We start from the raw sequence: 24,652 nt of genomic DNA, 5'->3' as shown, positions 1-24,652 counted from the left end.
CACTCCAACTGTGCCTGAGCATCTGGATTCCAGTGGCCTCTCTAGTAGAAGAGCTGTTGAATCCGGATCTAAGTTCCAACATGCACCTAGAAGACCTGCAAATTACTGAAAAATGACTGCAGATGGAGATAAACATTCTGGCTCTGACCCTGGTGCTGAAAGCCATGGAAAGAGGGAGGGAAAAGGTAGAAAAATTCTCCACTATATCATGGGAAAGTGCTGTGCAACAGTTGAAGAAAGGCTGGTTGCTGGAGTTCCTGGCTTTGGAGGCCCCAGCCCTCCTAATGAAAGAAGTGCCCAGCATGAGGCAGCATCTTTGCTCAGAACTTCCCAGCATGAAACAGGTTTTGTAGTAGGTAAGGGTCCAGGTTCTGGAGACAGACCTCGTTTTTTGGCTGAGTGTAGTCAAATGTACAAAAAATAAACTTCTAATCTTAAGGATTAAGAGTGGGTTCTGGGGACGCCTGGGTGGCTCAGTTGGTTGAGCAGCTGCCTTCGGCTCAGGTCATGATCCCAGTGCCCTGGGATCGAGTCCCACATCAGGCTCCTTGCTCCGTAGGGAGCCTGCTTCTCCCTCTGACTCTGCCTGCCACTCTGTCTGCCTGTGCTCGCTCTCACGCTCTCTCTCTCTCTCTGACAAATAAATAAATAAAATCTTTAAAAAAATCTGAAAATAAAGAGTGGGTTCTGGAGTTGCCTAACTTCAAATTCTATTAATTTTTCTGTGCTGTCTTGGGAAAATGTCTAATTCCTCTAAGTCTCAGTTTTCTCATCTGTAAAACAGGGAGATAATACTGGTATTTAATTGACTTGAAGACACATTTTTCTCCCCACATACTAACATCTCACTATATATCTTACAGTTGCCATTGGCCAAAGATACACTCCAAACACTTACTACTTTAACTTCTCAGTAAGGATAAAATAATATTTCTAAGGGAAAGAAAGCATTGTGTCATGTTTAATTGGCAGTGTTTTTCTTTCTTAGTGGTACATAAAGTAATGGTGTATCTCATAACTGATAGCATCTGAGATTCAATGACATATGGTAACAATACCTGCTTCATGGCGGGGGGGGTGAAGATGAAATGGGATAATGCAGAAAAGGAGATGACAGAGTGCTTGGGGAAAAACAGATATGAAGTAGATTCCAGAAGATGGGACATGGAGGAATTGGCACCATCAGCCTTGGACAAAAGAGTGGAAAGGAGGTCCAGGGAAGATTTACACACCAAGGAAAGACACATTGAAATCAAGATAAGTCACCAAATGCATTCCAGGCCGTTGGTTGAAATGGGAGCATGGGAAGGGGTGGGCGGGTAAAGATCTGATGGCTATCCCCAGAAAGTAAGGGTCACCATGTGTCTTCCCCTTTGGGGGTAGGAGTCTATACCTATATTTCTCATTAAACTCCTGCCTCTATTAGTTGGGGGTACTAGTTGTCCTCTGTGGAGCCTGCCTCTTTAGTTGCTTTACTTTACCTCAGTTTGGTGTCTTCCTATCCAGAAGACCTCTATTTAATCTTGGTTTAATCTTGGTCCCTTACCTTCTCACAGGCCCTGTTGATAATTGTTGAGGTACCAGCATGCCTCGAGTTATTAAGTCAATAGTATCTACTATAATTCAAAATGAATTGAGAAAAATATATGATTTTTTGTGCTCTTATTTAGTTTATGTGCTGCCCTATAATTGAGGTATCTAAGTCTTTGCTCCTAAACTAACTGGCCCTTGCTGTCTAGGCTTAATTAGGTTCAGTTTTTGTAACTGTGATTACTTTTTAGATATTATTTTCCTACTCCTTGTGCTTACACTACATAGCCTCCTCCAGTCCCTAAACCTCAACTACTGTGTATTCTGACAGCTCACAAATCTAGGGTCTTAACGTGAGAGTAGGATAATCAAAGGCTATATATTATGTCTTTTGGGGGTGTGTACTTGAGTCATCTCTGGATTTGGAAATGTTGCTGAAACACCGTGAAGGAAGAAGAAGATGGATATGTTCTTGGTCTGTTCCGCTGTTATGTAACCAGGCTTTGAAGAAAATCTCCATGCTGACAACATCGTTGTCTATAGTCTGAAGGTCAATGTCAGTTCCCAGGATAGAACTCTCTGCAGAAGAAAGGGAATTAGCGGGTAAAGTATTTAATTCTTTAATTGTAAACTTCGAAAAATGTAAACATTTAAATGCACCCACCTTTTGACCAGTTCTACTCTCTAGATATCTAGCTTAGAGACACTCTTAATAGTATACATGGACACATATGCAAAGATGTTCAGTACAGCATTGTTGTAATAACAAATAATCAAAACCTTAAACAGGAAGCAATTCAAATACCCATCAATAGGGTAATGTTTAAATAAGTTACAGCACACTCAACCTTTGGATAATCACACAGCTGGAAAAATTACACAGCTGTTAAACAAAGTAAAGTTAAATGTACTGGCAGGGAAATCTAAGAGATGGTAAATAAATAAATAAGTTTTAGAACAGATGTGTGAACACTTTATATAAAAAGAAAATAAAATAAATAAAAATCAAACCCTTGGCCTAAGTACATACATATGTATGTAAACGCCTTTTACAAAGATCTGGAAGGCTACCATCAAACTGTTAATGGTGGGCAGGAATGGAAACAGGACAGAGTTCTGAAGTACGTTTCCTTTTTATTATTCATACTTCTATCCTGTTTTAATTTTATTGTATTTAAAAAACACTCTGGAATACAAAAATAGCCAAAAATAATACAGAAATGGAAGTTAAAGACTTAGTTAACAAGGGAGAGCTTCAGCTTCCTTAGTTCCTATTTATCTATCTATTTATTTAAAAAGATGTTATTTACTTATTTATTCGAGAGAGAGAGAGAGAGACAGCGAGAGAGCACAAGTAGGGGGAGCCGCAAAGGGAGGGGGAGAAGCAAGCTCCTCGCTAAGCAGGGAGTCCAATGACGATGTGGGGCTTGATCCCAGGAGCCTGGGATCATGATCAAGGGAAAGGCAGACACTTGAACAACAGAGCTACACAGGCGCCACTTCTTCACCTCTTATTTCACAGTAAAAATGTAGTCAATTATTACTTCTGCTATAAAAAAATAATTTTTTTTTAAAAAGTAAAAGAAAAAAATAGTGCACTCCCAGGCTTCACCTCAGACACAGATTACACAAGTTTGTCATTGGCAGGCTGTAACTCACAAGTGTGATTAGCAGCTGGGAAGACAGAAATGTTCTAGTAGAGTGTGATTTGATTCCAAATCTGAGTGAATGGAACTAGGTATGTTGGGTGACGAGGCTTTGCTGGTCTACTTCCTGTTTTAGGCAACACTTGCTCAGTAACTGGGTCTGGGTCTACAGGTAAAGGTTATCAGTAAAAGCCAAATATAAGGTAGTAGAGGAAACACAGAGAGAGGAAATGAGGCAAGAGCTGGAAAGAAACCGAAGAGGAACCTGATTTTTTTTTTCCTTACCATGAGGGACTCTCTGAAATACTTTCACAAAGAGCCTAAGAAAATTGATGAATTAACTTTTGTGTATGACTCATAGACTCCAGGGAGAAGGCTGGTTTATTTCTAGAACGACATTCCTGAGGACAAGGAGGCAGAGGTGACAGACTCTCCACAGGGAACAAAGGGCTTCAGTCCAGAGTGTTGGTACCCACACAGGGGAGGTGTGGTGAGACTCAGATGACTTCATGTCATATTAATGACTTATTCTGTGGCTGAAAAGGGGCGCCAAATGCATTTCTCTTTGACCAGAATGATTAAAACTCTGCCATCTTCCATGAACAGTTCTGAGGATTCAAATTAACCAAGTATTTCATTCATTCCATCAAGCAGTAATTTTTATTATGTACTACATAGAAGATGAAATATTGTACAGGGTACAAAGATTATACGTAAAGGAGTTTGTAAAGCTACACCATTTTTAAAAAAAAGATTTTATTTATTTATTTGACAGATAGAGTTCACAAGTAGGCAGAGAGGCAGGCAGAGAGAGAGGAGGAAACAGGCTCCCTGCTGAGCAGAGAGCCTGATGCAGGGCTGGATCCCTGGACCCCAGATCATGACCCGAGCCGAAAGCAGAGGCTTAACCCACTGAGCCACCCAGGTGCCCCTACACCATTCTTTTTAAAGAGTTTTTTTGTCTTTTGTTTTAAAAAAGATTTTATTTATTTATCTAACAGAGTGAGAGAGAGAGATCACAAATAGGCAGAGAGGCAGGCAGAGAGGGAGGCGGAAACAGGCTCCCCGCTAAGCAGAGAGCCCAATGTGGGGCTCCATCCCAGGACCCTGGGATCATGACCTGAGCCGAAGGCAGAGGTTTAACCCACTGAACCACCCAGGCGCCCCGCTACACTATTCTTGACCATCCTCCTCAAACTGCCATCTGCCACATTATGTTTTAGGTATTACAGAGATAAATGCAAAGTCACTGCCCAAGAAATGTTCCTTGTGAGTAAAGAAAAAGTATCTTTAAAAAAAAAAAGATTTTATTTATTTATTTGACAGACAGAGATCACAAGTAGGCAGAGAGACAGGCAGAGAGAGAGAGGGAAGCAGGCTCCCTGCAGTGCAGAGAGCTGGATGTGGGGCTCAATCCCAGGACTCTGGGATCATGACCTGAGCTGAAGGCAGAGGCTTTAACCCACTGAGCCACCCAGGTGCCACAAAAGAAAGTATCTTTTTAATAATGTGAATTTTATTCTGTCACAGGCAAAAGAAGTAATTTAATTTTACTAAGCCTGAGGCCTGGACTTCAATTTGAGTAACAAGTACAGAAAGAACTGAACCCAAAACTTCAGTGAGGCAAAAATCACTATTAAAGCATGAAAAGGCAGATACAAAATGAAAGAAATGGAATTGAGTGAAGGATCTCTGAAAGTGGAGAGGATAAGAGAGAGAGAGAGAGAGGGAATACAAGCAGGGGGTGTGGGAGGAGAAACAGGCTTCCTGCCCAGTGGGGAGCCCGAAGTGGGGCTCCATCCCAGGACCCTGGAACCACCACCTGAGCAGAAGGTAGACGCTTAAAGACTGAGCCACCCAGCCACCCCGTACCAGTTCATTTTTCTAAAACGTGATTTCCTCAGTTCTCTCCTTTACTAAAGAGTACACACTGCCTTCCTTGATTATTTTCTTTATTTCCCTCAGTCACCCTGTACCAGTTCATTTTTCTAAAACGTGATTTCCTCAGTTCTCTCCTTTACTAAAGAGTACACACTGCCTTCCTTGATTATTTTCTTTATTTCCCTCAGTCACCCTGTACCACTTGGTTCTACTCATTATTCATCAAATACCCCACTCTTCCCTTCTGTGATGGCTCATATGATTCTTTCCCACCCTTGCCTGTTGAGATCTTACATGCCCATTCATTCCCCATCCCCTAGCTCAGTAGCTAGCTTAGAGCTGAAGCCTAGCAAATGCCTGTTGAGCTCAACATTTGCTCCCCCTCCTCAGCTCTCATGACCTTTTCCTGTAACTCTTCTGCTTCAACTAAATTAGTCTCCTTGCCACATGACTTCCTTCCTTCCTTAGTGCTTTTATTACTCTGTCAATCCATGGCTCGCTCCTCCCCCAAAACTCAGCTCCAAACGGACTCTGTTCCGGAAGTTATGCTTAATTATATCCTCCCTTATTTGGGTTTAATCATCAGCTCCTGGATATAGGTGGGCTTCATTTAGGCAATACTAATTACTCTTGCTAATCTATTTCTTCAGAAGGGTTTTCTTCTCTTTCTGTGAGCTTATGAAAAGTGGTGGGATGTGATGGAGAGAGGAGGGTTTGAATTGCCACTTGGAATAGTTATATGACTTTGGACAAAGTGGGGATATTACAACCTATTTCATGGTTATAATGAGGCATAAGACGTGAGATGATTATCTATGAATGGCATGCCTAGGTCCAACAAATGGCATTTTCTTCTTTTTCTCTCATCAACAAAATGATTTGCTCTTACGGATAAGAATGTGCTTTCCTTTTTTATAAGCTCTCCCCCTATCACTTCCCTTGGCGACTGCTTTCTCCCCACCACTAACATATATAAGAACACCAAAGGCAGAGAACTGTGTTCCTCATAAATACAATGAAATGTGCCAAACTAGGCACCTAGGTGGCTCAGTGGGTTAAAGCCTCTGCCCTCTGCTCAGGTCATGATTACAGGGTTGTGGGATCTAGTCCTGCATCTGGTTCCTGCTCAGTGGGGAGTCTGCTTCTCCCTCTGACTCCCTCCCCCATTTGTGCCCTCTCAAAAATAAATAAAATCTTTTTTTTTTAAAGATTTTATTTATTTATTTGAGAGAGATTTATTGAGAGAGATCACAAGCAGGCAGAGAGGCAGACAGAGAGAGAGGAGGAAGCAGGCTCCCTGCTGAGCAGAGAACCCGATGTGGGGCTCGATCCCAGGACTCTGAGTTCATGACATGAGCCGAAGGCAGCGGCTTAACCCGCTGAGCCACCCAGGTGCCCCCAAAATAAATAAAATCTTTAAAAAAAAAAAAAAAGGAAATGTACTAAACCTGGGAAATGGGGAAGAAACTTGTCACTTCTCAGAGATTGAAGAGCAGCTCCCACCTTGACTGGCGAGCAGGAAAGAGCTAGTCCCACTCACAGTATGAAACAGGAAGGTTATGGGAGTGAGTGTGGCTGGGAGTGTTTGGGTGGTGAGGACAAGGAAGGACGGGTTCACTGTCGCAAGGCTGCAAAAAGCATTCACATTCAGTGTTTGGATCTGCCCTGCCCTCCTGTGGCCACAAGTAGTGATGCCTTCTACTGAGCTCTTGCAGAAAGACCACAATATTAAGAAAAATTAAGAGAGCCAAATGATTGAAAATATGGCAATGCCTAAAGCAGTCCATCTCAGAATTTAACCCTGCAAAAAGGTTACAGGGAGAATGTAACACTTTAATACACAAACAGATGTAGAATATCGAAAGTAGAGACCTAGGAAAATTGTGCTCCAGCTCAATTCTATAAATCCTCCCCTGTCCTACAAAGGCCTGGACCTATAGGCCAGACCTGTTTCTTTCCAAATGGCCCTCCTATGGCCTGTTCTTGAGTAGGATGGGCTTTAGGGGTTCTGGAAACCCCCTTAAATTGTATATAACTTCACCTGTAAATGTATAGTTGTATTCTAATAGGGTGGAGGAGGGGGACAGGTCCTTAGCTTTCATCAGATCCTTGAGAGTGTTGTGAGTCCAATAAAGGTCAAGAGCCACTGCAAAAACTGTGGGACTGTGATATCTCAGCCTCTCTGGGTCAGTTTGCAATCTTTGCTGTCTAGCTTCTAATATAGGAGTAGTACAGGATGTTAATAACTAGGATAAGTAATCAGAGTTGACAAAGTTTGCTCAGGAACACCTGTGCAGAGTCATTTAACGACTGTCTTTAAATCAACAATGGCATGAAGATAACCTCTAAAAGCTCACATTGTTGGGAGCAGCCTGGCTTGTTTCTGAGCTCATGTACCTCATTTATGGAAGTGATGCTTGGACCCTGGGAAAAAGGAGAAGCTCCTTGAAAGGAGGTAGCAAGGTAGTGGTGATTATGTGATGCAGACTCTCTAGAGAAGTGAGTGCAGGACTGACCAGGTGGTGACTATCTTCCTAGGGTTCCAGTCTACAAAACAGCAAAACTAGAAGTGTAATGAGAATAGAGAGACTTTATTTCCCAGAACTATTCTCAGGGAGAGAAGGGATGTTATTCATTCATTCATCCTTCCATTCAGTTCATTTGTCTTTCAAATAATTATTTATTTAATGCCTTCTATGATCCAGGCACACTGATTGTGTCAACAATGAAAGAGACAAATTATCTGCTTTTGTGGGTTACATTCTAGTGGGAGAACAAAGAATAAACAAACAATAGAAACAAAAAAAAAACAATTACAGATAATGGTAGGTACTATGAAAAAAACCAAAACACAGTAAGAGTATGACGTGTATGTGTGTGTGTGTCTTTGTGTGTGTGTGAGAGAGAGACAGAGAGAGAGAGAGAGAGAAAGTTTTCTCTTCAGGAAGTATATGATCCAAGTTGTAAGAAAATACGTTTTATCTAAGGCCTTAAGAGCTCATTTTCATTTTACAAAAAAAAATGCAATCCACATGCAAAAGAAGCTGGTCCCTACTGATTGAGAGATACCGAAGTCTAAATATAGTTTGACTAGAAAACACTAGACATAGAAGGTATTTAGAGAGTCCTCTTTTTCTGCACAAACGTATTTATATTTTCTATAAACAAAACAGTATGGAGGTTCCTGAAAAATTAAAAATAGAGCTACTCTATGATCCAGCAATTGCATCACTAAGTATTTACTCAAGGAATACAAAAATACTGTTTGAAAGGGATACATTCACTCCACTGTTTACAGCAGCAGCATCTACAATTGCCAAACTATGGGAAAAGGCCAAGTGTCCACCAACTGATGAATGGATAAACAATATGTGAGATTGAGATATATATATACATATATATAAATAAATATATCAAATTTTTATGGATATTACACAGCCATATAAAAGAAATCCTGTCATTTGCAGTGAAATCTTGCCATTTTTCACTGCTAGAGAGTATTATGCTAAGCGAAATAAATCAGTCAGAGAAAGACAAATACTATATGATTTCCCACATATGAGAAATTTAAGAAACAAAATAAATGAGCATTGGGAAAAAAGGACAGGGGGCAAACCAAGAAACAGACTTAATTATAGAGAACAAACTGATGGTTACCAGAGGGGAGGTGGGGAGGGATGGATTAAACAGGTGAGGGGTATTGAAGAGGGCATTTGTGATGAACATCAGTTATATGGAAGGGATGAATCTGTACACCTGAAACTAATATTACACTGTATGTTAACAAACCAGAATTTAAATAAAAACTTTAAACAAAGACTAAAATAAAAAAATAAATATTCAATAAGTGAATCAACAAAAATAAAACAAAAAGTAAATGCACATGGCATTTTGTTTGATACTGCCAAATATCCCTCCAGAAAGGTGCCACTGTGCATTCTACCAGTAATGCAAATATGTTCTCATAATTTTTAACTTTGGCAAATCTAATAGATGGGAAGTAGTATGTTGGTGCAGTCTTAATTTTAATTTCTTTATGAATGAGGTTAAACATATTTTCCTATTTTTTAAAAAAATCTTCATATGTTTAAGGGCCATTTAAAAAATACCCCTTGGGGGCACCTGGGTGGCTCAGTGGGTTAAAGCCTCTGCCTTTGGTCGGCTCAGGTCATGATCCCAGGGTCCTGGGATCAAGCCCCGCATTGGGCTCTCTCCTCATCAGAGAGCCTGTTTCCTCCAATCTCTCTCTCTCTCTCTCTCTCTCTGCCTGCCTCTCTGCCTACTTGTGATCTCTGTCTGTCAAATAAATAAATAATTCTTTAAAAAATACCCTTTGAATTATCCACTCATGTTTTTGTCAGTTTTTCTGCAGGGTTTTTGGTCTTTTTCCCCAAAGTTTTCAAGTGTTCTTTCTCTATTAGCAATATTAGCCTTTCCTCTCCATGTTCCTACCCCTCATCCAAGACATAAATTGCAAATCTTTTCTCCAATTTTTTCAGTTGTCTTTTGACTTTATTTATTTAAAATGTATTTAAAAATATATTTATTTTTATGTAGTTGAGTAAATTACTGCACATGGATTTTGAGTCACAGGTAGAGAAACTTTCCCTATTCTAAGATGATAAAGGCATTCACCAATGTTCTCTTACTACTCTTGAAATATTATTTTTTACGTTTAGGTCCCTGGAACACGTGGATTACTTTCTAGATGGTAACAGGTTGCCTGGTACCACTTTTAGAACAAGCCCATCTTTGCCCTGTAATGTAACAGACCACCTTCATCCTATACTAAATTTATATCTGTACTCGTGTTTAATTCTGTCCCCAGTTAGTCCTTGTATTATGCTAACTAGTGCTCCAGTGCTAGGTATATGGTGGGGCTGATTTCAGATGGGAAAGTGGCCAGATTGTCCAAGGATGGGAGGGAGTAACACCAGGCATTTGCCAAGTAAAGCAGGAGAATGTACACCTGTAAGTGTTAGGGGATGAGAAGGAGAAAGGAGGAGCAGAGAAGACTTGGGATTTAATCAAAAGAACTTTTAAGTCATAGCCTTGTAAAGAGAGAAGTGATGGAGCACTTGAGCTTACTGAAGTGAATGGAATAGAGAAAAGGAAGTAAAAAGAAAGAACCAAACTGATCAACAGTGAAGGTTGTTCAGTCTGGTTGTGTTCTTATTTCCTTATAAACCATAGCTATAAACCCTAGATAATATAGTTCAAAAGATAAAACAGCTATCTGAGATAATATAGTTAAAAAAATAAAACAATTATGTGAGGACAGCTATCTGAAGACTGTGAGACTGAACAAAGGTAGAATTCAGAGAGGAACTGGAACTTGGGAACAAGTGACCAGCAAAGAATGAATTCCCCCAAGGGTAGCCTCACTTGTAACAGTGTGAACCTAGTATAGCAGCTAAAACTTTAATAGAAAGACCTCTGTCTTTCACTGGCCTTATCAGGGGTAGGAGCCAGGGGCAAGGAGAGCCTCCAGAAAATGAGGAAGAAATCCAAGAAGGGAGGTAGCCTGAGAACCCTAAATTATGTGTTTAAACTCAGTCCAGGCACCTTGCTGACCCTTACCCCACACATGTATGGGACAAACTGGAAGCAGCTCATAGTGGAAGCTAAACCAATGCAACCGAGATCTGAGTCCCTGACTACTGTAGACCATGACTAGCTGCAGTTTGCGTCAAACAAAGTTAGCTGTCTACCAAAACAAACACTTTTCAGGGTAATATACTAGAATCCAGAGTCCCTATAACAACATTCACAAAATACAACAAACAAATGTGTCTGGCATACAGAGTCAGAAAATGTGACCCAGTCTCAAAGGAAAATACAATCAACAGATGTAAACACCAAGATATAAAGGTATCAGACTTATTAGGCAGAGATTTTAAAGGAGCATAATTATATAACTATACCTATAAATTATAATTATGTTCAATGAGGAGTAGAAAATATGTTCATAATGAATGATGATATAGGAAATACCAGGGAAATAGAAAATATAAAAAATATAATATGGAAATTTTAGCACTGAAAAATACATTATCTGAACAAGAAAATTCACTGCATGGGCTTGGGAATGACAGATGAGAGACAGTGAACTTAATGATAGGTCAATGGAGATGATAATTTACTCTAAAAAAGAGAAAGAAAAAACTTTGAACAAAATAAAACCAACCACAGAGGCTTGGAAACTGTAGAACAATTTTAAAAGTCTTAACATGTGGGTAACTGGGGTCCAAGAAAAAGAGACAAAGATGAATGAGATGGAAAAAATATTTGAGGAGATGAGGCAGGAAATTTCCCAAATTCAATAAAAGATATACATTTATAGGTTGTGATACTGTGGCTTATAGTAAGAGGTATATATTTGATCTTTGTCTTGTTTCTGGCAGAGCTCCTAAAACCTTTGGAATTTCCTAAATGAGAGAGCAATAAAGGTATCTTTTGTCATGTTAGTGAGGTGACTTTTGGGAAGCACCAAAGCATGGGGTCAGTTGCCAGAGAAGTCAGTCCAGTGTTTAGAGGGTTGGAACTTTCAGCTCCACACTGTGACCTCTGGGGAGGAGAAAGGAACCCAGAAGTTGAATCACTTGTCAATGGTGAATGAATGAATTAACTGTGCCTATGTAATGAACTCCCCATGAAAACCCCTAAAAGGACGTGGTTCAGAGAGCTTGTGGGTTGATGAACATGTAGAGATTTGGGGAGAGTGGTGTATTGGGAGAGGGCCTGAAAGCTCTGATCCTTTGTCCTCACACTTTGTCCTATGCATTTCTTTTATTGGGTTGTTCCTAAATTATATCCTCCTGTAATAAAATGGTAATCTAGTAAGTAAAATGTTTCTCTGAGTTCTGTGAGCCACTCTAACAAATTAATCAAATCCAAGGAGGTAGTCACTGGAAGTTCTGATCTATAGCTGATCACTCAGAAGCATAGGTGACAACCTGGACTTGTGATTGGTATCTGGTATGTGTGTGTGTTCATGTACACATGTGTGAGATTTTATGGAGCTGAGCCCTTAATTTGTGGATCTGATGCTATTTCCAGATAGTGCTGGAATTGAGTTAAGTTGTAGGATACCCAGCTGGTGTAGAATTACTTTGGGAAAATGCCCCCACACATCGAAATTGGGTACAGAATGGTTATAGATTCAAGAAGCTCAGTGAACCCTAAATAAGAAATCTGTGCCTAGTCACATCACTGTAAAGCTGCTGAAAAACAAACATAAAGTGAAAAATTTTGAAAGCTGCCAGATAAATGATCCTTTACATACAGGAGAAAGTGATTCAAGGACTGTGATATTTGATTAGAAACCATGGAAGACCAGAAGATAGTGGAACAACATTTTTAAACAAGCTGAAAGAAAGAAATATTCTATCAACCCGTAATTCTATATACAAGAAAAATACCCTCCAAGAATGAAGTTGAAACATGCATTTTTTGATAAATAACAGCTAAGAGAATTTGTCACCATCAGAACTAGCTATAAGAAATAAAAAAATTCTTTGAGCTGGAGGACATAATATCCAAAGGAAACGTGGATCTTCAGGAATGAATGAAGAGCACTGGAAAAGAAAAGAATATTTTTCTCTTGGTTTCTTTAAAATACACATGACCATTTAAAGCAAAATTTATAATAATGTCTTGAGTAATTTATAATGTAGATATAATCCACATGGCAACTATAAAATAAAAGACTGTGTGTGTGTGAGAGAGAGACAGGGGATAAATGGACCTACATGGTTGTGAAGTTTCTATATTTCACATGGAATGGAACTATATTAATTCTAAGTAGGCTGCCAAAAAGTTAAAAAATATCTTTTAACCCCTGTAAGGTTTCTACATTTTATGTAAAATATTATCATCTTATTTTATTTTATTATTTATTTGAGAGAGAGCACAAATAGGGAAGGTGGGCAGTGGGGAGAGTAACAGAGGGAGAAGGAGAAGCAGGGAGAGAGACTGTGGGGCTCCCTGGGATCTTGACCTGAGCTGAAGGCAAACAACTGACTGAGCCACCCAGGTGCCCCTCTTATTTTATTTTTTTAAGTGACCTCTATACCCAGTGTGGGGCTCAAACTCACAATTCTAGGATCAAGAGTCTCATACTCCACTGACTGAGCCAGCTAGGCACTCTAAAGTATTATAATCTTGCAGCTTCAGTGTTTTATGTGAAGTGGTACTATACTGACTCTGAGTAGACTATGAAAAATTAAGAATCTATAACATAATCCCTAAAGAAGCTACTAAAAATTAATGTAAGGAAATATAGCTAAATGACAAAATATATATTAAAACAGAATCCTAAAAATATTTAATAATCTAAAAAATGTGGGAAAGCAGGGAAAGGGTGAACAAAAACCAGAGAAGACAAAAAAATAAATAAATAAAATGGTACGCCTAAATCCAACCATATTAATACTTGTTGTAAATGTTAATGGACTATATATTCCAAGTAAAAGGCAGAGATTAGCAGAATGGATTAAAAAACAAGACCCAATTACACACTGCCTATAAGACATACACTTTAGTATAAGAACATAAAATGGGCTGAAACAAATGGATGAGAAAAGATGAACCATAATTACAGTAAGACCCAAGAAAAATAAAAATGTCATAAAAAGATTTGTTTATGGATATTTGCAGCAGCTTTGGTCGCAATACCACAAAATTGGAAACAAGTGAAACACCCATTAACAGATGGATGGTTAAACAAAATGTGGAATATTCATACAATATACTACCAGTCAGCAATAATAAGAAATTATGGTTTAAACAACAACATGGGTTAATCTCAAAGTCTACAAGAAACAAGTCAGATATAAAAGAATATGTATTATATTATTTCATTTATATAAAATGCAAACTAATCTACAGACAAAAGGCACATTAGTGGCATACACTAGGGAATGAGGGAGGAAGGGAGTGTAAATGGGCAAAAGGAATCTTTTAGGGATGATAAAATGTTCTGTATTTTGATTGTGGTGATGATTTGTGGGCATATACAACTGTCAAAACTCATTGAATTTATACTTTGAATAGGTGCAATGTACGGTATGTAAATTACTCCTTCAAAATGTTGGAGAGGAAAATTTTTTAAACCTCCATTTTCAAATATCTTTAGATTTTCTGTTAACTCTAAAAATATCTTTAATTCAATTTCAAAAAAGAGAAGAACTAACATTTTCTGAGACCATGGCTTCTGTTAATGAAATAAGCACATGTCTCTCTGTGTTGAAAATCTTTAGGTAATAAATACAATAGTTGTTCTAAACACTACAGGGAAATGACTTTAATGTGGTTATCAAAGACAAACTCAATGAACAACTGCATTTTCTGGTCTATTTTCCAAGACATTGGAAGGGGGAAACAACTCATTTGTGGAGTTTGACAACTGCACTGAAGCATGAAGCATACGATAGGTTTTTTTATTTTTGTTTTTATTTTTTATTTTTTTCTGGACTCCTTTAGGAAGCAACAAATCTTTACCTTCTATGTTTGGGTTGTTAACATTTGGTGTTTCCTGAGAACACATATGGATACAATAGCTTTCCAAAAGAGCTGACATTGATCTCTAGCAAAGGAAATACTAAACAGATGGTTTGAGAGCACTTAGAAAGGGAACCTGATATCCTTGTGTACAAGGCTGAGAAGTGCAGGCTGGCTGACAGCATCGTTAGGTTGATTTGTAACCGGCTGAAAGACTTACACACTCAACCAGTGCACTGCTGTCAATCTGGACAGATGCCCTTTGGATACCAAAGTGCATTGATCATACCAGCCCTTTTAATTTTGGCATATTTATTACTTAGCCATTCTTTAGAAAGCTATTATAAAATTTTTATTATATGCAAGCGAACACATATATGTAAGCTACAAGCATAACAGCAAAAGGAACATTCATGAATCCTTTATTCAGCTTAAGATGTAGAATATCAACAATACTACTAAGATATCTGTATGGTTTTTTTCCTGATCTTCTGCAAGGGAAAATTTGTCACATTGAGGTTGTTTTTTTGTTTGTTTTAAAGATTTTATTTATTTATTTGACAGATAGAGATCACAAGTAGGCAGAGAGGCAGGCAGAGAGAGAATTGAGAGAGAGAGAGAGGAAGAAGCAGGCTCCCCGTCCAGCAGAGAGCCGGATGTGGGGCTGGATCCCAGGACCCTGGGACCATGACCTGAGCCGAAGGCAGAGGCTTTAACCCACTGAGCCACCTAGGCACCCCTGGATAGTAAGCGTTTAATATTATTATGATCCATAAACAAAAGTTAGTGTAGGTTAAGAGACCAATGCTTTTATTTCACATATCTTCTCCTTGAGGCTCAGAACTTAACTTAAAAATGAGTAGAGCTGGGGCGCCTGGGTGGCTCGGTGGGTTAAAGCCTCTGCCTTCAGCTCAGGTCATGATCCCAGGGTCGTGGGATCGAGCCCCGAATCGGGCTCTCTGCTCAGCGGGGAGCCTGCTTCCCCTCTCTCTCTGCCTGCCTCTCTGTCTACTTGTGATTTCTGTCTGTCAAATAAATAAATAAAATCTTAAAAAAAAAATAAGTAGAGCTATCAGTATTATTCCCTCCACCAATGGCTCTTTTATGGTGTTAACTTTGGCTGCTGGAATTGACAGGCTCTCCCAGACCCTAAATTTATGATCGAGATCCAGGTTTAGGGATCTACTCTAAAGAGCAGGGTTGGCATATGTGTAAAGAGGGCATATAAAGATAAAGAAGGCCGCCAGCTTTCCCTGTGAGAGGTATACATCATCATAACTCTATTTCAAAGACTCACACTTCTAGTCCTCTTTTAAGAGCAAAAGAGGAACAAAATGGATAAATAACAGAAAAGAAAGGCTACCAAATCTGTGGGAAAGTTTTATAACACTATGTTACATGAAAACAAAATACCATATATGTGAATTACAACTATATAATCTAAACATGATCGTGAAAACCAAGAAACAATGTGTAAAAATAAAATCAGTATATTGGGATAGTTGGATTATAAATGGTTTTAAATTTAAAGTTTTTTTATGGTCATATCTTCCTTTTCAATAAAAAATTATTAGAGCTTGAAAATTTTCTCAGTAAAAAGGCATATATAAAAAGGTTCTATTATTACTATTGTTTTTAAAAAAGATTTTATTTATTTGTTTGTCAGAACTATAGAGAGCAGAGATAACACAATCAGGGGGAGTAGCAGGCAGGAGAAGCAGGCTCCCTGCCAAGCAAGGATCCTAATGCAGGACTCGATCCCAGGACCCTGCAATCATGACCTGAGCAGAAGGAAGACACTTAACTGAGTCACCCCCACATCCCATAGTGTTACTACTATTAATACCACAGGTAACATTTATTTACTGCTCACATGTGCCAGGCACTGTTCTAAGTGCTTTACATGCAAGGTGTATTTAATCTCTCTGATATGAGGTATTTGAGAGGCAGGGCAGGGTGTTATGGGGGGTAGGGAAGGAAAAAATGAAACAAGATGGGATCGGGAGGGAGACAAACCATAAGAGACTCTTAATCCCATGAAACAAACTGAGGGTTGCTGGAAGGTGGTGGGGGTAGGGATAGGGTGGCTGGGTTATGGACACTGGGGAGGGTATGTGCTATGGTGAGTGCTGTGAAATGTGTAAGCATGATGATTCACAGACCTGTACCCCTGGGGCAAATAATACATTATATGTTAATTAAAAAAATCCCTATGAGGCAGCTGCTCTTATTAGTCCTACTTTGTAAATGAAAAAAATTGTGAAATAAGACGTTTAAATAACTGTTCAAGGTCACACAGTTCTCCAGTAAAATGTAAAAATCCAATTGGATGGTTGAATAAATAGTGATGAATTTATACAGTAAAATGCATCACAGCTGTTAAAAGGAATAGATTAGTTCTTTCTGTGTCAATATGAAAAAAAAATGGATAATTAACCAAATGAAAAAAATAAAAATTCAGACAGAATAGTGAATACTGTATAGTTACATTTTTTGTAAAAGTATTGATAACAGTAATAATGTTACATGTGTGTTCATATCCATGTACATGTAAGGAAAATTATTCAGCAGAATGTGCACTATGCTACTAATGGTGGTTATCTCTGGAGAGCAGAATTTTGAGTCATTTTGAACAGTTTATATTATATACTTATACAGTGTTTAAATTTGTACAACATTTTTTAAGAGATCATATTGCTTTTTTTTAAAAGATTTTTTTTTAATTTGAGAGAGAGAGAGAAAGTGGGAGAGAACATGAGAGGGGAGAAGGTGAGAGGGAGAAGCAGACTTCCCGTGGAGCTGGGAGCCTGATGTGGGACTCGATCCCAGGGCTCTGGGAACATGACCTGAGCCGAAGGCAGTCACTTAATCAACTGAGCCACCCAGGCACCCTAAATTTGTACAACTTATAATAAAAAATGGTAAAATGACCAGACAAAAGCTACTACAAAGAGAGCTAGGCTGGATCTTTTAGCTAAATTTTAAAATAAAGAAAAAAATGCACCAGTTAGACTAAACAGGAACAGATGAAAGAAAGCACCATTTATGGGACACCCGGGTGGCCCAGTCAGTTAAGCTTCTGCCTTCAGCTCAGGTCATGATCCCAGGGGTTCCTGCTCAGTGGGGAGTCTGCATCTCCTTCTGCCCCTCCCCCCTAGAGCGTTCTCTCTCTCTTGCGTGCGCATGCACACTTGCACTCTCTCACTCAAATAAATATAATCCTTAAAAGAAAAGCACCATTTATGTGGTTGAAAGAAAATATAAAATAGGCTATATGGTCTGAATATTTATAGGAAACTTAAACTGATATGAGTGTGATTTAAAGTTAATCTTTTCATTTTAGATTTTTAAAAAAAACTTTCTAAAATGTGAGTCTACTTTCTTCATTTCTTTTTTTAAATTGTAACTTCTTTTAAGATTTCATGTGCTTATTTGACAGAAAGAGATAGCAAGAGCAGGAACACAAGTAGGGGGAGTGGGAGAGGGAGAAGCAGGCTTCCTGCTGAGCAGCTGGATGTGGGGCTCTATCCCAAGACCCAGGGATCATGACCTGAGCTGAAGGTAGACAGGCAATGACTGAGCCACCTACTTTCTTCATTTCTAAATTCATTCTTATTTTGATGATTCTGGATCTTGCACTCTCCAAGTCATCTTTATAATTAGTTCTCACTGGGCAGGATTGCACTAAAGGAAGCAGAATTTTTTTTAATTTTTTTTTTAAAACATATAAGGGGTACAGATCTATGAATTGCCAGGTTTACACACTTCACAGTACCTACCATAGCACATACCCTCCCCAACGTCTATAACCCCATCACCCCTCCCCCCGGCAACCCTCGTTTGTTTTGTGATGTTAAGAGTCTCCTATGGTTTGTCTCCCTCCTGATCCCATCTTGTTTTATTTCTTCTTTTCCTACCCCCCAAGCCCCCCAGGGTTGCATCTCCACTTCCTCATATCAGGGAGATCATATGATAGTTGTTTCTCCGATTGACTTATTTCGCTAAGCATAATACCCTCTAGTTCCATTCATGTTGTCACAAATGGCAAGATTTCATTTCTTTTGAAGGCTGCATAGTATTCCATTGTATGTATATACCACATATTCTTTATCCATTCATCTAGATGTCCAAGTTGATGGACATCTAGGTTCTTTCCATAGTTTGGCTATTGTGGACATTGCTGTTATAAACACTCATGTGCACATGCCCCTTCGGATCACTACATTTGTATCGTTAGGGTAAATACCCAGTAGTGCAATTGCTGGGTCGTAAGGTAGCTCTATTTTCAACTTTTTGAGGAAACTCCATTCTGTTTTCCAGAGTGGTTGCACCAGCTTGCATTCCTACCAACAGTATAGGAGGGTTCCCCTTTCTCCACATCCTCGACAACATCTGTCATTTCCTGACTTGTTAATTTTAGCCATTCTGACTGGTGTGAGGTGGTATCTCATTGTGGTTTTGATTTGTATTTCCCTGCTGCCAAGTGATGTGGAGCACTTTTTCATGTGTCTGTTAGCCATGTGGATGTCTTCTTTGCAGAAATGTCTGTTCATGTCCTCTGCCCATTTCTTTTTTCTTTTTTTTTTAAAATAAAGATTTTATTTGACAGACAGAGATCACAAGTAGGCAGAGAGGCAGGCAGAGAGAGGAGGAAGCAGGCTCCCTGCCTAGCAGAGAGCCAGATGTGGGGCTCGATCCCAGGACCCTGGGATCATGACCTGAGCTGAAGGCAGAGGCTTTAACCTACTGAGCCACCCAGGTGCCCCCTCTGCCCATTTCTTGATTGGATTATTTGTTCTTTGGATACTAGCCCTTTATCTGATATGCCATTTGCAAATATCTTCTCCCATTCTGTCAGTTGTCTTTTGGTTTTGTTAACTGTTCCTTTGCTGTGCAAAAGCTTTTGAACTTGATGAAGTCCCAATAGTTCATTTTTGCCCTTGCTTCCCTTGCGTTTGGTGATGTTCCTAGGAAGAAGTTGTTGCAGTTGAGGTGGAAGAGGTTGCTGCCTGTGTTCTCCTCAAGGATTTTGATGGATTCCTTTATCACATTGAGGTCCTTCATCCATTTTGAGTCTATATTCGTGTGCAGGAGGCAGAATTTTTGACTGACTGAAGGACATACTCTCATACTTACTTTTTATTATTTATTTATTTAAAAAATATTTTATTTATTTATTTAACAGAGAGAGAGAGATCACAAGTAGGCAGAGAGGCAGGCAGAGAGAGAGAGAGTGGGGGGGCGAAGCAGGCTCCCTGCTAAGCAGAGAGCCTGATGCGGGGCTTGATCCCAGGACCCCGAGATCATGACCTCAGTTGAAGGCAGAGGCTTACCCCACTCAGCCACCACGCAGGTGCCCCTCATACTTACTTTTTAAATGAGTCTGCATCAACATTTCCCTGTAACTGGTCTCTCTAAAAGTGGAATAGAGATACTTTTCCTTTAATAGATGATCATGGTTACAGAGTTTAAAAAAAAAAATATATATATATATAGACTCAAGTGCTTGAATTAAGGTGTCTGGGTGGCTCAGTTGGTTGAGTGACTGCCTTGGGCTCAGCTCATGATCACAGGGTCCTCAGATCGAATTCCGCATCAGGCTCCCTGCTCAGTGGAGAGCCTGTTTTCCCTCTCCCTCTGCCTGATGCTCTGCCTACTTGTGCTCTCTATCTCTCTGCCAAATAAATAAATAAAATCTAAAAAAAAAAAAAAAAAGATAAGAGGGGCGCCTGGAAGGCTCAGTGGGTTAAGCCACTGCCTTTGGCTCGTGATCTCAGGGTCCTGGGATCAAGCCCTGCATTGGGCTCTCTGCTCAGCAGGGAGCCTGCTTCTCTCTCTCTCTCTCTCTCTCTCTCTCTGCCTGCCTCTCTGTCTACTTGTGATCTCTCTCTGTCAAATGAATAAATAAAATCTTTAAAAAAAAAGAATATAATAAATAAATAAATAAAAGATAAGGAAAAAAGTGCTTGAATTAATTTATGATATTCATGGGTTACAAAGGGAAGCTAAGTGTTTGACATTTGGGTTGATGTCAAAAAGGGAGACCATTATCTCACCCAAATCATTTTATTTTTTCCAATCATTCACTTATTTTTTAAAGAAACATTTATTGAGAATCTGTTATGTGCAAGGCTGGATGATACATGCTGGTGATACAAAGATGTGTTAGATGTAGTTATCCTCAGGTAACTTACAATGCACTTGGGACCTGGCCATTAAAAACAAATCTCAGAAATATTAAACCAACCATATGCAAAAATTTTCAGAAATATTAACAAGATTAGCTGACTTACTGAACATTTATCATGCACGAATTAACACACATCATCTCATTAAATCTGTACTATTGCATATGGCAAGAATTAGCAACTAAGGCTTAAACAGACTAAGTACCTTCTCAAAGTTGCACAGCTAGTAAGTGATAGAACTGGGGTTTATACTCAGACAACCTGATTCTGGAGCAGTCATCTTTATGAGAGAAGTTGATTTTGCTAATCTCTTCATAAGGACACCAAGATGAGGCAAAGCTTAATGGAATGAAATAATTACAAGGAAAGTACAGGTAACTGGGAAGATCTCAATATATGAACCATACATACATATACTTAGCCTGCAAAGAGGAATTACCAGAAATTTATGGGATGACGTATTATTTATAAGCAAATAGGAGATTACTGGAAGATCATCAGGAGTGACACAAGGTAGAAAACTGTCTTCCTGAATGTAAAAGTTCTTCTATATGGCTCTAGACACCAACTTTCTAAATAAAGACATCAGGTGGCCTCAGAGTACTCTGAGCTCTGTGCCACTAAAGATACAGGAAATTCTTACTGGATACAGTCACTGAAGAGGGAAAAGGACATAGTCCATGCCTGATATATCCATTGCCAAAGAGAAAGAAAAAGATCTTCTCTCTCATAGATTCAGTTTGAGAACTTACTAGGGAGGATTCTAGCGGCCTGAGGAACTATAATGGCTTCACCGAGGTCATGGCCCATTCTTTGTGACCATGAAAGTAAGGTGTTACTAGAGAATGAGGATTCAGCGGATGCTGGGCAGACCAAGAACTGTCATCAATTCATTCAACAAATATCACCTGTAATCTAGAATATTCTACACACTAGGACATAGAAATGAGTAAACAAATTCCTAATCCTAAGGTACTTAGAATTTAATCCAGAAAGAAAAGATATCAAGTAGTTTCAGATTAGATGAGAAGAAAAAATTATCACCCAGTGGTGATGAACAATTCTCCATGGCATATAATAAAGTGCTAAAATGTTTGGTACACACCACAAGGCTATCGTTCTAAGGAGAGGAAAATCAATATAGTAATCAGGAACATGAATTAGGCCTTAAGGGATGGGGAAGATTTGGTTGGAAGAAGATAAGGGAAGGAACTCAGAGGAAAGAAGAGGGAATTCAAAGGAAAAGACAACTATAAGTGAAGAGATGGAGAGAGAAAGAAAGACATTCAGTGAGGAGAGTGACTTGAGAAAAGCAGAGTGTGCAAAGTGGGTGACAGCTCATAAACGACACAGCTAAGACTGGTTATCCTCCCTCCTGGACCAAAACAATGTCAGTGGCCTCATGAAGCTGGAAGGGTTCACATGTGTCAGGTTTGGAGTGGAACCACACACTTAGATTTAATTCTCTCACCTAATTAGTGTGTTATCCAAGTGTGACCAGAAAGCGACCAATGGTATCAGAATAGGGCTCCTCCCATGTGCATAACCTTGGAGAAGGCCAATACATGCAGAAAGGATTGTTGAAGGGTTAACAATAACTTGAGTGTTGGATAAATTAAAACTGGCTAAAAATATCTTAAACTCCATAATTTGGGAATCTCTCCTTGACTTTCTGACCAAAATCTTTTCATAAATTTCCACTGCCTTAGAATAAAATCTAAAGGTCTTAGAATGGCATATATGGCCTTTCTTGATCAAATTCTTGCCTATCTTCATAGACTTAACTCCTGCTTCTGCCTGACCTGCTCTAGTAATAAGGAACCATGGGCACTTCCCTGAAAGTTGATTAATCTTGCTTTCTCATGCCCCCATGTCTCCTTTTTGAGTGCCCTTGTTTCTTCCTCTACATGATTAATTCCTATATGTTCTTTAAGACTCAGTTCAAATATTTTATGCTCTAGGAAATTTAGAATTATTAGTGATTTATGTAGGATTTATTGGCAGGGACATGGGTATTAGTGGTTGCTGGGTTGGGGTAGGCAGGTTGGGGACACCAGAGCTGGGAAGCTAGCAACTAAGAACCCCATTATGGAGAGGTGGGAAGGACGTAGGAGGCAGGGCATATGTGAGTTGAGACTCTAGTTCCCTGGCACATGCTTCATTGTTCCATCAAACTTCACTTATAAAATATAAATCCAAAGATAAAATTATTAGGAATTTCAAGAGAGCAACCAAAGAGCATTAAATCCCAAGCATAGGGTGTTTCTGAATGCTGGGCCCTGTGTGACTATATTGGTCATAAGTCCATGAAGTCAGCCCTGCACATAAGTCTGTTTATTCAGCATTGGTTATAATAGCAAATTGTAGTAAACAAAATTGTTATTAATAAGTGATTAAACAAACTATGATCCAACCACACAAAAAGAAAATCATATAGCCAGTAAAAAATAAGACAGATCTATAGATACTAACAGAGATGGCTATCCAACACACAAAGAAGGTTATAGAATATTATGTATATTATGATTCTGTAAAAATACTAAATATATACTTAATATATATTAGGCCTGTATATACATTTAGAAACGCCTGTCTAAACTGTGGAGAAATATGTTGGGTTCATTTAATTGAAGAACAAAAAGACCATGGAAAATAATCTTCCTGACTACTCATTAAAATTCTTTTTACCTTTTCTTTTAATTCTTACCATCACTGCTAGGCTCTTCAGCAGGGGATACTGAGTCCATATACTCTAGGTCTCCCTTAGTGATTTCAACCACCTGAAGTCTTCTGACTCTGACTAGGTCTGTATCTTTCAATCCTTCCTCCAATTGTTTGACCACCTTCTTTCCAGGCTGGGAAGTCAGAACAGTAATCTGGAAATAAATCCAAGAATCAATGTGTCTACTTTGATGTACACAGTGAAGAGCATAGTAGGTTAGATCTGGAGGATAGACACAGCAGAAGTCTGTGGCAGTGGCTATTGTCTTTGAAGCAGAGAAGATTTTATGGTAACTTAAAAATCAAATTTCATTTGACAGATTCTGGTGGAAGAGGTCTGGTGGGACAAATCATTACAGGATCCTTCCAAACAGGTGAGGCCTATCCCAGAAAGCGACCAGTGAGAAGTCATCCCTATGTTTTAAGTTAAGATTGCTTGAAGTTTCTCATGCTCAAAATGCTTCAATTTTATAAGGCAACAAAGGCAATGTAATCCTAAATTCCACTCACTAAGTGTGTACTGAATATCAGGGAATCTCTATGCTTCTTTCTCATGGTGGTACTTCCACATAGATTTCTCTCCTTGTTCAACCTGGATACAGGTGAGCTGTTTCTTCTGCTTTCTTAACTCTAAAATGTACTCACTCTTGATCAATATAGCTAACCTGAAGGGATACTGAGGTGTTTGTTTATAATCTGAATATTTTATTTCATCTGAGTGAATCTTCCAGATGTTTTCATTAGCAGTTTTGTCCTTAATTTGAAAATCTGGAAGGCAAATATTAAATATATGCAATTCTCTTTTGTACTTAGACATTTATTTTTGGTGTTTGGAACGTTTCTTTGGGGGGGAAGAGTGAGTGAGCACGTGTGTGTGTGCATGGAGGGGGGAAGTAGCAAGAGAGAGGGAGAGAGAATCTTAAGCAGGTTCCACCACCAGCACGGAGCCTGATGCACACAGGGTTCGATCTCAGGATTCCAAGATTGTGACCTGAGCAGAAATCAAGAGTTAGGCACTTAACCGACTAAGCCACCCAAGTGCCCCAGTGCTTGGACATTTTTTTTTTTTAAGATTTTATTTATTTATTTGTAAGAGAGAGAGAGAGTGAGAGCAAGCACAGGCAGACAGAGTGGAAGGCAGAGTCAGAGGGAGAAGCAGGCTCCCTGCGGAGCAAGGAGCCCGAT

At 39.2% G+C, this 24,652-nt stretch overlaps 1 protein-coding gene across 1 annotated transcript in view; it reads right to left on the bottom strand.

Annotated features, from left to right (window-relative positions):
• M1AP (meiosis 1 associated protein) overlaps positions 1–24,652 on the bottom strand; it is an 83,651-nt gene that overhangs the window by 21,182 nt on the left and 37,817 nt on the right. The window contains exons 4-5 of the mRNA XM_059405758.1: positions 23,454–23,622; positions 1,936–2,109 (exon numbers count right to left, since the gene is read on the bottom strand). Coding sequence (XP_059261741.1) covers positions 1,936–2,109; positions 23,454–23,622 — 343 coding nt within the window. The remainder of the gene's footprint in view (positions 1–1,935; positions 2,110–23,453; positions 23,623–24,652) is intronic.

The sequence above is a fragment of the Mustela nigripes genome, chromosome 7, assembly GCF_022355385.1.
Source record: "Mustela nigripes isolate SB6536 chromosome 7, MUSNIG.SB6536, whole genome shotgun sequence".
Lineage (NCBI taxonomy): Eukaryota > Metazoa > Chordata > Mammalia > Carnivora > Mustelidae > Mustela > Mustela nigripes.
This window is presented reverse-complemented; position numbering and strand designations above follow the sequence as displayed.